The sequence below is a fragment of the Diplodia seriata genome (genome assembly GCF_021436955.1).
Source record: "Diplodia seriata strain FDS-637 chromosome Unknown scaffold_6, whole genome shotgun sequence".
Lineage (NCBI taxonomy): Eukaryota > Fungi > Ascomycota > Dothideomycetes > Botryosphaeriales > Botryosphaeriaceae > Diplodia > Diplodia seriata.
This window is the reverse complement of record NW_027117313.1, coordinates 491,995-508,229: the sequence shown is the minus strand read 5'-3', so window position 1 is coordinate 508,229 and position 16,235 is coordinate 491,995. Positions and strand designations below refer to the sequence as shown.

The window sequence follows — 16,235 nt, the reverse complement described above, 5'->3', positions numbered from 1 at the left end:
CAATGCAAACACGACAAGCAACACAAGCGGAACAAGCAGCGCCAAGCGAGAAACAAGCCGTTGCCCAGAAGCGTGTGGCTGCTTGTCTGTATTGTCTCAGATGCACTTCCCATCTACAGCCATACGAAGCATTTGCCGCAAATGTCGATATTTTCCGCAAAAGTCTTCATCCAGACCCTGCGTGAGAGGCTCTTACGCTATCCGTCCGATCTGCAGCCCTTCGGCCCCCTCGCTATGCGTTCCTGTCATCTCTCCCACCCCAACGCCAATCTCGCCTGCCGTTCTAGCCTCCCGTCTTGTTTTTTGTTTGGGCCTCTCGGGATACCGGAATGCTCGCATCTCAGCTCTTGACGCCGTGTACAAATTGCAGCTCGCATGGCTTCCCAGCTCTGATCCGCAGCAACCTTCATTCGCTCACTTGCCTAGCCGCCTACACCAGCGTTCTGCTTCAAACTCGGGATCCCGGCCTTTGGTTGCTCCCCCTGCACCGAGCACGAGCAGCGCTTTTCCTTCTTTTCTCCAAAGCGGAAGGCAAACATGCGTGCTGCTATCGTCGCACCCCTCCTGGCTTTGGCCGTCCAAGGCCGGCCCCAGGGGGATATCGCCGTCGATGGCACCGACGTCTCCGAATCGGCCATGCCTACCGACTTCTCGACCGACTTCACTCCGGACTTGTTCGATACCCCCGTCCAGACGAGCTCCCCTACGGAAGACGAGGTCCGGTTTGGCGGTGCTACTCCAGTAATCCGTCCATTCGCCCAAGTTGATGCGGTGACTGAGGATGCCGATTTCGGCGCGACCTGTTGCGACACCACCGTGGTCACCGAAGCGACGACCACAATCGTCAACCAGGTCACCTCAACCTATGACGGGGCTGAGCAGGTCTACACCGTCACCAGCTACGTCTATGGAACAAGGACCGAAGTCTATCCTCATACCGGTGGTAGGTTTTGCCCGCTAGCTGTTTTACGGCACGGAGCTGTTACTGATTCGCACTTGTAGGTCCTTACTACGGTGACTACGGATCTCCCGGAGTCACCCCGTACCCGGAGTCGCCGTATGATGGGCCTTCTTACGATGATGGCGAGCCCTTTGATGGTAGCTACTCTGACGGCGGACCTTCTGATGGGAGCTACTCTGATGAGAACTACTCTGACGAGAACTACTCTGATGGGAACTACTCTGATGGCAGCTACTCTGATGGCGAGCCTCCCTCGGAGGGCTACTCTGATGGAGAAACTTCCGACGAAGAACCTTACGGCGGGTACGAGACGCCCTCTTACGGGCACGGGAAGCCTTATCACGGAAAGCCTTCGTACGAGACCCCCTCCTACGACGAGCCTTCTTACGAGACGCCTTCCTACGACGAGCCGTCGTACGGTCCGACGCCGCGTCCTTACCCGCCTCATCTGCCTCACAAGCCGTCCCCTTCGGGCTACGACTCTGGTTCCGACTCTGAGGGCTCTGGCTACGAAGACAAGCCCTATGACTCAGCCCCTGAGCCGTACTCCAGCGACTCTGAAGGCTCCGGCTACGAAGACAAGCCTTACGATGCGGCGCCTGAGTCGTACTCTAGCGACTCCGAGGGCTCCGGCTACGAGGACGAGCCCTACGACAAGACTCCCCGGCCGTTCTACACGCCTACGCCGTACTACACGCCTACGCCGTACTACACCCCTGAGCCGTACTACACGCCGGAGCCTGTTCCCGACTACACCCATGACTCCGAGCCGGACTACAGCACCGACGAGTCGGACTCGGACAACGACCACGCCTACGAGCCGGCGTATACGACTACTACGACGAAGGACTGCGACGACTACGCCACCAACTACCCCGACGAGCCTTACTACACTCCCAAGCCCAAGCCCTGGCACACCCCGAGCCCTCAGCCTGACTACACCAACGATGAGCCGGACTATTCTGGCGACTCTGACTCCGAGCCCGAGTACGAGACGGTGTACACGACTACCACGGAGTGCGACAAGTATGCCACCGACTACCCTGAGACGTACTACACTCCCGAGCCGTACTACCCCACTCCTGCGCCGTACTACACCCCCACGCCGGACTACTCCAACGATTCAGAGCCTGACTACAACACCGACTCTGACACTGACGAGGAATACGAGACGGTGTACACGACTACCACGGAGTGCGATGAGCCGCACTACACTCCCGGGCCGCACCACCATCCCGGGCCGCACCACACTCCCGAGCCGTACTACACTCCCGAGCCGTACTACACCCCCACGCCGGACTACACCAACGACTCGGAGCCGGACTACAACAGCTCAGACTCGGACTCAGACTCGGACTACACCACTCCCACGCCGTACTACACTCCCGAGCCGTACTACACGCCTACACCAGACTACACCAACGACTCTGGCCCTGACTACAACAGCGATGACTCGGACTCGGACACCGACTATAGCAGCGCCTACGAGCCCACCTACGCCACTCCCACGCCGTACTACACTCCCGAGCCGTACTACACGCCTACGCCGGACTACAGCAACGACTCTGGCCCGGATTACAACAGCCATGACTCGGACTCAGACTCGGACTCGGACTCGGACTATAGCAGCGCCTACGAGCCCGCGTATACCTCCCCCGAGCCGTACTACACGCCCACGCCGTACTACACCCCGGAGCCTTACTACACGCCTACGCCAGACTACAGCAACGACTCTGGGCCGGATTACAACACTGATGGCTCTGATTCGGACTCTGAGCCCGACTACACCAATGGCTACGAGCCGAGCTACACCGGCGGCTACGACTCGGGCTACGAGGACCATGCCACGTACACCATCACGGTTCACGAGTTCTGCTCCACTGGTCTCGCTCCCAAAACGTACACGGTTACGGAAGGCTGCAAGCACGAGTGCAAGCCCACGACCAGTGACTACATCCCCAAGGGCTGGACCACCACTGTCACCGAGTGCAGCAGCGGATGCGGTCCGAAGCCCATCACCGCCACGCTCACTGTCACCTGCCACGAGTGCGGCGAGGACGAGGACTACACGACTGCTGATCCCTATAATGCCCCTGTGGAGACTCTGCCTACCTCGTACTGGAGGGGCTCTGAGCCTAAGGTGACCGATGCCCCGTCCCCCGGCACCGACACCGACACCGACACCGACACTGAGAATGAGAGCGAGGGAGAGGACGGCGAGGTCTACCCCACCGAGACTCCCAAGGGCAAGGGCCCCGGCCCTTACGGTGTTCCCACACCTGGCCATCAAGGTCCTCCCCTTTCTGGCCCTCACCCTGGCCCTCACCCTGGTCCCACTAAGGGCTCTGGCTCTGACGCCGCTCCCACTGAGGGCTCTGGCCCTGACGCTGCTCCCACCGATGATGGCCCTGATCACGGCTCCGACGCGGGTAGCAGTACCGACCCATCCGTGTTCACGGGTGGTGCGGCGACCGTCACCGTCTCGGTGGCTGCGATGGTGCTCGGCGGCGTCTTCCTGTCGCTGTGCTTCCTTCAACTGTAAGAGCATTTGGAGCGCTGATTTCAATCGTCCCAGCATGTGCCCGGGGTTCTCGGCGATGGCAAGCAAGCACGCATGCAATGCACAATTTCCTGTGCAATTTTTCACCCATCGAAAAAATTTGTCGCAACTTTTTGGTTTCGATACTGAGATTGAAAATTTTGTCTTATTTCTGGCTTACTTGTTTTTCTGTTCTTCCCTTCACCTATTGTGTTGGAAAATGTACTTTACAAAATCGGCCTGCTTCCTTGTGTAGATAGGCTCCCGGTTGTTTGTTTGTTTTTTGTTTGCAGCATTGGTGGAAAAGCGTATGGAGGAGAAAAAAAAAAGAAAAAAGATGGCATGGCGATTGCATTCTTTGGAGGGATTTGTGGGAACATCGGTAATACTAGTGTAGTGTAGCATGAATAATGAGAAGGTTGCGCCCAATCTGTGTGCTTGGTCATGATTTGCTTGCTACGTGAGACGAGCACGCAAAGAGCAAAATAGCGGCTTTACAACCATTTCCATCACCCCTTCATCTTACTCATCTTGCCGGCAACGAAGATCTCTACGGTGATTCGCACGGGAAGGGCACCACGAAAGTAATCAGTACCAGCTTGTTGGGTAACCTCTTAGAATGAGTTTAGTAACGCCCTTGCAGTTGAAGATGTCCCTGGAATTTCGACATGTACGAAATAGGTAAATGCAGGTGGCGAATTTTGGAAGATCATATCAGAATGGAACAATGTTTATGGATACTGAATGCCTTCAGCTTTCCTATCGTGGAGGTGTGATGCAGGCATTCTACAACAGATAAGGGGCTTGAAGTGCTGTTGGAATTGAGGCTCCTCCGGAGGCCCTCTATTGAGCAACGACCAGCATGTCTCAAGCCCAGAATCCTCAGTCCACCGGCTCGGGGCAATTCCCTCTTCTCCCAATCACCTCCCGCGCATCATCCCTTCCTACTTCCGGCCATCCCAGCTGTCCGACGTGATCCGTTCCTTCAAGTCCGCAGCAGCCAGCGTCATGCGCACCGCCTCCCTCACCCACACGGGCTCCACCCCGACCAGCTCGTTCTCGACCAGATGCCAGAAATCCGCCGCGCTGCCCTCCTCGTTGAACTGGCCGCTCAGCGTCAACCCGCGCATCGCGGCCTTGACCTCGCCCCTCTCCAGCAGCTCGAGCGCGTCCGCCTTCATCTTCCTGACGTCGACCCTTTCGACGTCGAACTTCCCGCCCACCTCGGCCTCCAGCGCCTCCAGCAGCGCGTTTTGCGTGAGCCCTCGGACGCCGCAGACGAAGACGGCCCTGTTCTTGACGGCGTCGGGCGCGCGCAGCATGTTGAGCAGCGCGGCGGCGATGAAGGGGAGCGGCGTCCAGCACGCGAGGTTGTCGCCGGTGCCGTAGATGGTGGCCTTGCGGGCGGCGATGTCGAAGCCTGCGGGGCCGCCGAGGAGCCCTGGCATTCCCGCGACAAAACTTCACATCAGCGTTCGGGTCAACACGGCAGACGTTAAGAGCATATATAACTTACACATGTCGAAAAACGGCCCTCCGTTGAGGGCGGCCCAGCAGATCTTGCCGGCGGCCGCCTGCTCGGCGAGGTAGTGCCGCAGCGCGACCTTGTCGCCGACGAAGGACGCAGGGAAGACGGCGTACTGCGGCGCGAGGATGTTGGCGACGAACTCGCTGGGCACGAAGAGCTGCGCGCCCGCGTCGATGCTGGCGTCGATGAGCAGCTTCTGCGGCCCCCACTTGGCCTGCCCGCCCGGCACGAGCGAGAGCACGGCGTCTTGGCCTTGCAGCGCCGCGGCCAGCGATGCCCGGCTTGAGTAGTCGACGGTTGCGACTTTGATGCGCGCGTCCGGCGCTTGGTAGTTGCCCCGCGTTAGAGCGGTGATTTGGAAGTGCCCGTCGGAGAGGAGTTTGGGCACGACGTGCTTTCCGATGTTGCCGCCGGCCTGGAAGGTGGGGGGTGTGAGCTTGCTGGTGGGGATAGATGGTGCTTTGTGGGTTGTGGTTGCTTACTCCGACAATTGCGATGTTTTTGAGCTGCATGTTTCTTTTCTTCGGAGTGGCCTGATTCTTTGGTGGGAGACTGTCTTGTTGATTTCGTAGGTCTTGGGATGGTTTTGCTGGTCCTTATATATGTCTTTGAATTGGTGAGGTTGTTTGGAGGATTCAGGCACCGGCGTCCGCGCGGCAGCCTAGGGTGCCTGTTCAAGCACCGGATCCTACAACGCCTTGCCGCAAGCCACAGCGGAGCATGCACGGGGGCCGAGACCCTTCACTATGTTATCCGTGCGTCTCACTTCACATTCCATATGCACTTCCCAAACCTTAAATATGGCGAGTTAAATTGTGGTTGGCAAAGAGAACAATATAAAGGGTCAAGGCACTATTTAAAGACTCAGCGCCACAAGAGTATAGTAACCTATCCAGAAGAGGCTTAGCCTATGTTACCCCACACTTTCATTCACGTCCTTCGAGAGAGCAATGCATGTAGTCCAACCACAAAACCTAACACATTTAACGCAGCATCGAAATCGCCATCACGTCACACTGCAAAATGTAGGAGAAGGGCAGGGGATATTTACTTACCTTTTACGATGGAACAAAACCCTTAGAAATGTGTTCTAGGAGTTTTGTTCCAATTTTTTTATATTTTTCTTGGGGGGGTTTTCTAAGATTTCTTTCTTTTTGTTTTTGGGTTTTTTTTGGGGGGTTTCTTTCTGGGGAGATCATAGAAGCCGTTGTAGCACTCACCGTTCTTGTAGCACTACCGTTGTCAGCACCTACCGTCGAGACAGTCGCGAACAATCAGACACCCTCAAGGCTCAATGGCCGAGGTTGATGGCCCTCATCTCGTCCGTCATATCACCAACAAGCTCGCCCAGGACGCCGCGCTCGAACGCGCCATACTGGCCGTCCTCCAACTTGCGCCGCAGAGCCATCAACACCCTACGCCTGCTCCGCAACTCCGCCGTCTCCAGCGCATTGCGCCACAGCAGGACAGCAGCAGGATACACACCAACACCGCCACCACCCATACCCGTATCGACCTTGTCAACGTCAGCCTCCATGCGGCGCCACTGCTCGTCATAAAACGCAACCGTCTCGTCCGCAACCCCAAGCGCCTCAACCAACCAGCGGCGCGCGCCGAACTTGGGGTCCGGCACGCGCGCCAGCAGCATCTCGTGCAGAGCGTTCGTCCCCGCCTCGCCAGCGTCGGCGAAGCGCTCGGCGGCGCCCGCCATGCGCGTCACGACGTCGACCCAGGCGAAGACGGCGTCCGTCTCGAGCGTGCCGCGGTGCTGGCGGAACTCGACCGTCCACGTGTAGTAGGACCACTGGCGGTCGACCATGTCGCGCGCGCGGCGGTGCGCGGTCGTGCTGCCGCCGCGCTCTTCCCCGTCAGCGATGCTGGGGAAGGCGTCGAAGGGCGGGCCGTAGCCCATGATGATCGCGTTGCATAGGTTGTACGCGACGAGCCGGCAGCCGGACGTCATGCGGCGCAGGGCGAAGTGGCTGATGCGGGCGGGGGAGAGCGGGGTGGGCGGGCCGTCGTCGGAGGACGAGGAGTCGTCCGAATCGTCGCCGTCGGCCGCCAGCGCGCGCCAGCCGTCGGACGCCCTCAGGGTGATGGCATCCCGGCGGGTGTCCGCGTCGAAGGGGGCGTCGACGGCGGCGCACCAGTCGAGGGCGGAGCCCAGGGCGATGGCGGGGTCGGGGTAGCCGCGCCAGTGGGCCGACGGCGGCGCGATGATGGACAGCGTCTCGCCGAACGTGCCGTTGTTGACGCCCGCCGGCGGCGGCGGCGGCAGGTTCTTGATGCGGTCGGCCGAGTGCAGCTCGTCGATGACGCGCTCGAAGCCCGTCGCCAGATGGAACAGGTTCTGCAGCGTGCGCAGCGTGAAGACGCGCGAGGCGTCCGGCGACCGCCCGACGTGGACGTGCAGCGCGCACGTCTCGTTGGTGAAGATGCGGACGGACGGGCAGACGCCCGTGGTGGATGAGTTCAGCGTACGGTGGAGCGTGGCCAGCACGTGGCCGATCTCGGTGCGCCACTCGTACTCGTTCCGCAGCGAGAAGACGCGGCTCTTGAGCTCGACGCAGTCGGAGATGTAGCCGTCCGGGAGGAGGCGGTGCTCGGCGTCGGTGAGGTTGACGCTGCTATCCGGGGACACGGCCCACTTGTGGTACCTCTGCGCCATTGGTGGCTGGTCGTCGCCGAAGGCGGCTGCGAACAGGTCCTCGGCTTCGTACATGGGGATGCCATTCGAGGCGAGCACCTGACGGACCAGCCCGCAGGCCGCGTCGTACGTATCGTCTGGACTAAGGTATTTCAGCATCTCGTGCTTGTTACCAATGAGCATGAACTCGAGCTCGATGCCGAAAGTAAGGTCAGGGGCCGCCGGAGCAGCGGGGTCTGGACTAACCTGCGCCATCTTTGGTCGTGGATTTTTGAAAGCTCGGAACTTCGTGTGGATACCCAAGAGGCGATTCCCAATAGAGGGAAACCGTATTCGCAGAGGAAAGAGTCTCGAGGGTGCGGAGATCACTTGTGAAGGACCAAGTGTCATTTTGTACTGCCGTGGCCTGAGCAGTGTCTCCGTACGAGTTCAGTGTTGATGAACAATTACATTTTGCGGAAGCTGTAGACAATGGAACAACAAAGAGAGACCCCATCACTCATCAGCCTACACATCTGGAAAAAGACTTAACACTGCTTGTGGAGGAACACTGAAACAACACAGAGAAAAGAAAAGAAAATCAAGGGGCTAGCAACAACTCAACAAGTTATTCACTTGCAAGATCCGCGTAACAGTGATTACTGAGTGACCGATTGCCCCTCCGGACAGCCAGGATCGGTGTATTCCATATCGCCTAAGCACATGTCGTGACATCTACACCAAAATATTATCAGTAATACTCTCGCTTACATTAGTGCGAGTGGTCCTCGAAGACGTACCCTCCGTATCTGACTCCGCACGAGTTCATATAGTCCTTGCAAATCACTGCAGGGCAAGGGAAAGGAGATGCTTTTGTATGGCCGGCCGCGTCGCCAGCGGGGAAGGTGGGGGTGGCGGCAAAGAATGGAGAAGTGGCGGAAGATGCTGTCTTGTTGGTATGGGAGTGTCTTTTGATTGACGTGGTTCTGGCGATAGTTCGGGTTCGGCAACGCCTGTTAGACCCTGGACTACCGATTTTAGCAAGCTTCAAAGATATGACACCGTCGATAGCCATGAAAATCTGGTTTGTTATCATACCTGCCGGCACATCTGAGACGGGAGAAGCCATCGCGGCAGCCACAAAGGCGAAGACGAAAGCGATGTTAGAAACGAGCATGGTGGTTTTTGGAGAAATATGGCTGGCGCAGTGCGTGAGTGTGGCGGCCTTCAACGAGGCCAGCAGCCAGGACTGATATACACGACACTTACGCAGGCCAAGATGTCCACCTCCGCAGATGCCAAAACTCGACGATCGGCTATAGCGGAAGTCCCCAAGTTCAATTGATTCCAGAATAGTCTTGAGGATCTTGGTTGTACCACGGGCTTGTCCCGAGCGAGGGGGAAGAGCGTGCTTTACATCTCCCACCGGACTGAGAGGGGCCGTAGATGATGTAATTACCCACGGTAGTGGGTCGTTGATATTGGCATTTCGATTTAGAATAGTCGCCTTGGCGGATCAAGCCGCGGAATGAAGGGAGCACAAGGAATTTGCGCCACGGAAAATGCAAGGGTCGCTGTAAAGATGTCAAGAAACAGAGTTAGGCGAATAGAATAATCCAGAGGCCTCAACAATAATACTCAGTGAGCAGCGCAGAGGAACGCTTGGGGTCTCCGACGGAGTGCTAAGAGACTGAATGAGGCTAGCAGTGCAATAATTCTTTCTCTTCCGAAGGTGATTAGCAAAAGTCGATACAGCCGCCTCCAAGCTTCAGGGCTGCGCTGACTTACCTTCTCCACGCACTCACTCACCACCCCGCCGGCTTCAACCCCCTCTCCAACCCCACCCTGAACACCAACGCCTGATTATCCAAACTCGCCCCCGTCTCATCCTTGTACTCAAACCTCCCACCATCCATGTACCCCTCCTGCGTGATGAAATCGTTATCACTCAGACTAATCACAAACCACTCCCCCTCGACCACCTCCCCACCCGGCGCCGCCAGCACCGGCACCACCGCCAAACTCTCCCACTTCTCATTCAACAACCCCCCATCATCCACACCCCCATTACGCAAGCCGAACCGTGCCAGCTGACCCTCGACATTAAAGTCCAGCCACGCGCAGTACCGCGCCGGCGCGATGCCATCCGCCAACACGCCTTCCTCGGCATCCGTCACCACGCTCCCACCAACGGAGTCGACATCATCAGCGACGACGTCGGTCGCCTCGCCGACATCGAACACGTCCACGTGCCGATACAAGCTGCGCGTTCGCTTCGCCGCGCGCCCGGCGCCCGAGTCGCGCGCCAGGACGAGGAACTGCGTCGCGCCGAGCGCCAGCATCTCGCTCTGCGCGGCGACGCGCGTCTCGCCGTCGTCGTTGACGAAGGTCGGCAGAGGCACGACGTACTCGGCCTTGGGGGCGGTCGGCGGCTGGCGCCTCGAGCTGCTGCTGGCGTTCGTGCTGGTCATGTCGTATTGCAGCAGGCGGGCGTGGCGGCGGCTCTTCTTCCCGCCGGCGCCGCCGTCCTGCATGAGGGCGGACTGGACGAGGACGGAGAGGGTGGTGCCGTCGGGCGAAAGGGTCAGGCCCTCGAAGCCTTGGTTGTTGGCGCGGCCGGAGGTGGGGTCCTCGGGGACGGGGAGGCGGGAGGGGTCGTAGATGGGGGCAGAGGCGGCCGAGAAGCTGGGAAGCCAGTGCGTGTTAGTCTCGCGTTTGAAGGAGCCGGGATCGGTGTGAAGCCCCAGAGTAGACAATTCGATAGATGGGGAGAGGAAAAGCTGTACGTGCCTTTGACTGCCGTTCCTCTGCGGGACATAGGCGTCCGGCGGCCTGATGGCGCCCACCATCCGCCCCTCCTTCGAGAACCTGTAGACATACGGCCCGTACTCGTCGCTGACCCAGAACGAGCCATCCGCGCCGAGAACAAGGCCCTCGCCATCCAACGACACCCTCCTCCCACCCGGCCCGTCTCCACCAAACCCGTCCCCCTCATACGTCGCCACCGGCAGCGCCGGGAACCCTGGGAACTCAATCGCTCCCGACGCATCCGGATCCAGCCCCGTCAGCGGCGCGCCCGTCGGATCGCTGAACAGCACGGTATCCAGATACTCCAATTGCAGGTTCGGGTTCGCCGCGGCCGCCTCTGCTGGCGCGAAGCTGACGGCTAGCTTGTGCACGCGCGGGGTGAAGTTGAGCGTGCCGTTGGTGTTCCAGCCGCGGTCGGGCAGCGCCCAGAGGATGCCCGTGTACAGAGCCGTGCCGTTGTCGGTGGGTTGCAGCTTCCATGAGCCGTGCTCGATGGCGATGGAGCTGCCCAGGCCGCCGAGCGTGTCGCCGTGCTTGTCGCGGGCGGTGCCGGGGACGAAGCCGTAGCCGGCGAGGGCGCGGTAAGTGTAGGTGTTGCCGGCGCAGATTGTAGTGTTGACGGCGGCGGTGGTGGCATTGCTGGGCGTCGTCGTCTTCTCGTACAGAGGCCGGAGGGCCGCGGCGGAAACGAGAGACGGTTGAAGCAGCGCGAGGGCTGAGAGGGGGGCGGTCATCAGCATCGTGGGAGCTGGAGGGGACGGATTGAGCGCCGGTGCGAGTAGGATTGGAGCTGTGGAACGCCTCCGAGCAGCTTGTTCGTAGCTATTAAGACATGGTGATGACTTCTACACGCAGCGGAGTTGGCTGCGTTTGCAGCCGCCAATGCGGCGGCGGTACGATTGACAGGGGACGGAGGGCATGATCAGAGCAGCGAGAATCTGGGATTGGGCGACGGTGGCGATGAGCTTCCTGTTGCGGTGCTGGAGGTGGCCTTGGGAGGGGGAGGGACGAGAGCTGCAGGCCGCCCACGAGTCGAGCGCTGGAGACGTGATTGGCCAGAGCTCCCTGGCTGTTTCTGCAGCAGACGTCAAGGCAGCGGCGGCGTGGTCGATCCCGTCGGAAGCTCCGAGTTGACCCAAGGCCATCAGGTCAGCTGAGGGGCTGGTTTGCCCATGCCATGATGCGTGAAGAGATGTGAGGCGTGAGAAAGCGTCGTGCGAGGGGCAGCTGCGGATTGCCGCGCAAGGGAAGCCGAGGCGTGTTCGTCACAGGACGCACATCTTCTCCCAGCATCATATAGCAGCACATAGCTTGCGAACTGTCAAAGCAAGCAACACAATGACCTCTATTACCCCCAATTTCAACGCCTCGCCTCCCGCCCCTGCGACCCCCACAGCGCCGTCGCCCAGCGGCAGTTCCCTCAGGCCCGAGTTCACGGTGACGGTGCGCCCCGCCCGCACGCCAGACGAGCTGCGCTCGACCGCCGACCTCTTCCGCGACTACGCCGCGTGGCTGGACATCGACCTGTCCTTCCAGTCCTTCGAGGCCGAGCTGGCGTCGCTGCCGGGGAAATACGCGCCCGAGAATGGCGGGGAGATACTGCTGGCATACTTGAGCCACGAGGAGGCAGAGGGGCAGCAGCCTATCGGGTGCATCGCTCTGCGCGACATAACAGGTGTCGTCGAGGCTCTTAGACGGTCGACGCAGCAGCACCGCCGGACTGGCGAGTTCAAGCGGCTGTACGTACTGCCCACGGGGCGGTCGCTTGGGGTCGGCAGCGCCCTGGTCGAGCGAGCCCTGCAAGTTGCTAGAGACCAGGGCTATGCTGAAGTCCTCCTCGACACGCTCCCGCGCATGCAGGGTGCTCTGAAGCTGTACAGGAGACATGGCTTCACCGAGACGGAGAAGTACTACGACACCGATCTGGAGGGCACCATCTTCATGAGTTGCTCGTTCAGCGCTTGCTGATGCACGTGTAACGAAGAACACGCATGCAGAGCACGAGATGCTAAAGAAGTACAGAACGTGGCACAATGTCACAGCGGCGCAGTTGCAGAATACCAAGTGTGTTTCGTTTGATGCGGACTAGGCTATGGCAGGCCTGAGCCCTCGGACCTCATCTCATGTCGTTTTCCAGAACACGAATGCAATCCTTCCCCCTTTGTCATCAACCTCCGAATGCATCTCAGCCCTCCGGTTCGGTCATGGCGGGAGCACGTCGTCGTTTAGACTGCGAGCATTCTGTTAGCCGCTGCTCGGAGCAGTCCAATATCGAGGCGTCTTACCGTAGACGAAACGGCCATCGTGGTTCTCGATACGCTCCGCGAGGTTGACGTCACGGGCGTACTCCTCGCCCTCGACGGACTTGAGGAAGGTGCGGAGGACGGGAACCTGACCGCCACCCTCGATGGAGAAGGTGACGTTCTCAGCCGAGTGAGAGAAGTCGCGGCCGTCCCAGTGGATCATGCCTGCGTCATGTCAGCATCGTGGACTCAGCCATGGGTTGGCATCAGGGGCACACTGACCATCCTGGTTGCCCAGGTGGTGGTTGAGGTCGATCTCAGCATCCCTCCATTCGCCGCCCTCGGTGCGGAGACGGGCACGGAGGATGTGGTTGTCGTCGATGCGGATGTCCTCGGCGGAAAGGTGGAAAGACATGGTGTCTGAGTGTGGGTGGATGGGTTGGAAAGCGTTGGGAGTAGTTGGGTGTAGAGGCAGTGGTGAGCGCAGCTGAAGAAGAAAGGGAGGGGAGGAAGAGGAGCTGCGGACGGCTTTATGTAGGCCTCGCAGCAGCACAGCAAGGTGGCAGGTGGCAGCTCAGCTCATCTCAGGGTCCCCGTGCCCCTCTTTCCCGACAGGGTAGAAAGCTTCCGAAACACAGACACTCACTGACAACCCCGCTGACGCCATGCTCCAAGCACGGGGCTCCACCTTGCCACTGCGTTGCACGCGCGTGTCTGGCGGCGGCGGCGGCAACCGTAAAGCTCCGTGAAGGTTCCAGTGGCTCCCAGCCTCTGGATGCTGCGCCTTGCGAGGCTGGAGCTGCGCTGGTCCAATGCGAATCCAGAACGTGGACTGTCGAGATCGCAGCCATGGCCCCACATATTGTATCAGCCTCAGGCCGGTGTGGGGAATGACGAGCCTATTTCCAACGCTTCCAGAACCGCCGGGATTGCCAGCGCAGCTCTCCAATTCCTCTCCACACGGATGCCGGCACCAGCCAGTTGCACAGCCAAGCGCTGGTAGGCCACGGGCGCCGCGCGAAGGCAGGCCTGAAGCAGCACCCTGGACTCGGCGGCCGGGTATTCGGCCATTCGCCGAGACGATGTCAGCGGCTAAACCTTGGGGAGCTTTGATTGATCCAATACGAGCTGGTTTGGACGTGGAGCTGCCACGCCGTGACGCTGCTCCTGGGCCGTCTGGCGCCAGCGACGCTTGCGGCCAGGGAAAGGGCCTCATGGAGCGTGCACCGTGACTGAGACCCTGAGTGTGATGGACAGGCAGGCTGCGTCGAGCATTGAGCGAGTTTTGACATGTGCCAGCGCTGGATGGCCACCTTGTTGGATGTGGTGAGGTGCAGTGCCGCAGTTCCGCTGGCAGCCCCACATCGCCCCGCCGTCGTCTGTGGCTGTTGTGCCTGATCCTGTGGCCCTCACCGCATCGTCATCGTCATGCATATCGAAATATCTCTTTGATGAAAGCGGCGTCCAGTCTTCATGGATGGATGGCTAGGTTCGGAATCCGGCGTGCCCCTCATCGTCGAGATTGGGGAAGCTACGGCACCCTAGACTTTGTGGCTCAAGGGATGAAGCCCGAGCCGCGCGCGCCGAAGCTTCTTTATTACGTGCCAGAAATGCCGCAATTCGCCGTGGCAGTGTGGCTGGCCGTCCCGCTCGTGCTCACGTTTCATTACAAGCTTTCCGTCATGGATTGCGAGCCATTGCAAGCTCTCATCCATTTATGCTAACATGGGAGATGATTGGTCAGGCTGTAGTTAGCTGAGCGGGCGGGGTGTTCACCGGGCGCCAACGTCGATGGTTTAGACTCCGTTCCCGCCCGTTCCCTACTTGATGGTAGAGAACCAAGTGTTGGAATCAAGACGGAATTTCCGCAACGTTCTTATGTTCTTATATGCCAATCCCACCTCTCTTGCGGCTAGGAATCCCTTGAGTTTTCGTACATCTCTTACATGGTGAACTCGAAGTGTAGTGCCTGGGATATTGACGGAATAGCTCCTGCATTGTCTTCCGTTTGTACATTATGTAGGGACAGATTTCAGTCCGGAAACCCAATTCCAACGGCATGCTCATCATCCGCAACAATTGAAACCGGGGACGTTGACGTTGCTGCCACAAGGTGCGGAAGTCGCTTAGTCATGGGCGCCGCAACCAACAACGTCACTCGCAGAAATTATTTCCCCAACTCATCCAACACCAACATCCCACCCACCCCCGTCCGTTCCTTACATCCGCAATGGCTTCCCGGCTGCTACCACGGTCGTTCCAGCCCCGCCTCGCCACCCTCGCGCCCTCACGCAGCATAAGCTCCAGCAGCGCCCGCGCCGCCCGCCGCCAGCGCCGTCCCACCAACACCACCGCTCCACGAACCTCGTCGCGCACAACACAACCACCACCACCACCACCACCCACCTCTTCCAAACCTCCACACCGGGGGACCGGCGGCGGCCCCCAGCACAACGCCGCCTCCGCCTCCGCCTCCGCCGGCGGCACCACCTCGCGCCTCCTCGACCCGGACGACCCGCTCAACCTCAAAAAGACGCGCCCCGCGGACGACGACGAGCCGGTGATCCGGTTCTTCGAGCAAGACATATCGGAGATGGGCAAATCGGCGCCGCGGCCGGTCAGCCGGGCGCGCATGGCGGCCGACGAGCGGGCGGCCGAGGCGCTGTGGAAGAAGATTGCGAAGCTGGAGCGCGAGATCGCCGACATCGAGGGCAGCGACGACGCCGAGCTGGACGCGACCCTCATGCGGCTGCGCGCCATCGACCGCGGCGAGAGGGATCCCGGCAAAGTCGAGACGCTGGCCGAGGCGGAGCCCGAGGCCGTGAGGGCGGATTTGGAGGCGCTGAGGGTGCCTGGGGAGGAGGTGGATGGGAAGGAGGGGAGGGCGGTGGCGACGCTGAATAATTGCTTGAGGCATGCGTTCCTCGCGACGCAGCCGAAGAAGAGGCCCGTGCTGAGGCAGGAGCTGTGGAAGGCGTATAAGCGCGCGAAGTTGTATTGTCCCGGCGTGCTGCGCGCCATTCCCGACCCCGCGTGGGATATGCTGTTTTATAGCCAGGCGGTGCGGTGGAAGAGCAATGAGAGGAGGGAGGAGCATTTGGCTGAGTTGCTGGAGGATATGAAGAGCGTGGGCATGGATGGGCCGCCGACGCCGCCGCCCGATCGCAAGGAAGAGGACTTTTTGGTTGACTTGGAAGAGGCGCTGGAGTTACCGGGAAATCGCTACTTACGTCGAACTGACTGAAACTGGCTGTGAGAGAGCTCGAACATCACCCAAGAGCGGGCAAGCATTGCCGAGGAATCGACTGGATGCAAATGCTCTCCAGAGAAGAACACTATGTTCGAGCAACGACATCTTTTCTTGGATGTTCGGGAAGTGAATTGCTTCGACATATACAGGTCTGCTCATGCAGTAGCGCAATGCTGGCTTGTTGGAGTATTGCGACATTGCTAGCGTCCACAGGAGCAGTTCGACGCTCTCTGCAGGGACGTAGTCGCCTCAAAAATCGCCACTCTTCTCCGCCACTTGA

At 59.7% G+C, this 16,235-nt stretch overlaps 7 protein-coding genes across 7 annotated transcripts; 3 read left to right on the top strand and 4 right to left on the bottom strand.

Annotated features, from left to right (window-relative positions):
* Nucleotides 1-537: 537 nt before the first annotated feature.
* On the top strand, nt 538-3,503 carry SLS55_006059 (uncharacterized protein; the record flags this gene model as incomplete). The annotated part of the gene is made up of 2 exons (XM_066777496.1): nt 538-943; nt 1,003-3,503. The coding sequence occupies 2 exons, from the start codon at nt 538-540 to the stop codon at nt 3,501-3,503; spliced, it is 2,907 nt and encodes a 968-aa protein (XP_066631591.1).
* Nucleotides 3,504-4,444: 941 nt separating this feature from the next.
* On the bottom strand, nt 4,445-5,540 carry SLS55_006058 (uncharacterized protein; the record flags this gene model as incomplete). Its single annotated transcript, XM_066777495.1, has 3 exons — nt 4,445-4,941; nt 5,017-5,443; nt 5,511-5,540. The coding sequence occupies 3 exons, from the start codon at nt 5,538-5,540 to the stop codon at nt 4,445-4,447; spliced, it is 954 nt and encodes a 317-aa protein (XP_066631590.1).
* Nucleotides 5,541-6,319: 779 nt separating this feature from the next.
* On the bottom strand, nt 6,320-7,930 carry SLS55_006057 (uncharacterized protein; the record flags this gene model as incomplete). The annotated part of the gene is made up of 1 exon (XM_066777494.1): nt 6,320-7,930. The coding sequence occupies one exon, from the start codon at nt 7,928-7,930 to the stop codon at nt 6,320-6,322; it is 1,611 nt and encodes a 536-aa protein (XP_066631589.1).
* A 1,529-nt stretch (nt 7,931-9,459) lies between these two features.
* On the bottom strand, nt 9,460-11,202 carry SLS55_006056 (uncharacterized protein; the record flags this gene model as incomplete). Its single annotated transcript, XM_066777493.1, has 1 exon — nt 9,460-11,202. One exon carries the CDS (start codon nt 11,200-11,202, stop codon nt 9,460-9,462), a length of 1,743 nt encoding a protein of 580 aa, XP_066631588.1.
* A 598-nt stretch (nt 11,203-11,800) lies between these two features.
* On the top strand, nt 11,801-12,430 carry SLS55_006055 (uncharacterized protein; the record flags this gene model as incomplete). The annotated part of the gene is made up of 1 exon (XM_066777492.1): nt 11,801-12,430. The coding sequence occupies one exon, from the start codon at nt 11,801-11,803 to the stop codon at nt 12,428-12,430; it is 630 nt and encodes a 209-aa protein (XP_066631587.1).
* Nucleotides 12,431-12,706: 276 nt separating this feature from the next.
* SLS55_006054 (uncharacterized protein) lies at nt 12,707-13,120 on the bottom strand (the record flags this gene model as incomplete). Its single annotated transcript, XM_066777491.1, has 2 exons — nt 12,707-12,930; nt 12,988-13,120. The coding sequence occupies 2 exons, from the start codon at nt 13,118-13,120 to the stop codon at nt 12,707-12,709; spliced, it is 357 nt and encodes a 118-aa protein (XP_066631586.1).
* A 1,195-nt stretch (nt 13,121-14,315) lies between these two features.
* On the top strand, nt 14,316-15,949 carry SLS55_006053 (uncharacterized protein; the record flags this gene model as incomplete). The annotated part of the gene is made up of 2 exons (XM_066777490.1): nt 14,316-14,336; nt 15,155-15,949. The coding sequence occupies 2 exons, from the start codon at nt 14,316-14,318 to the stop codon at nt 15,947-15,949; spliced, it is 816 nt and encodes a 271-aa protein (XP_066631585.1).
* Between the last annotated feature and the right edge of the window lie 286 nt (nt 15,950-16,235).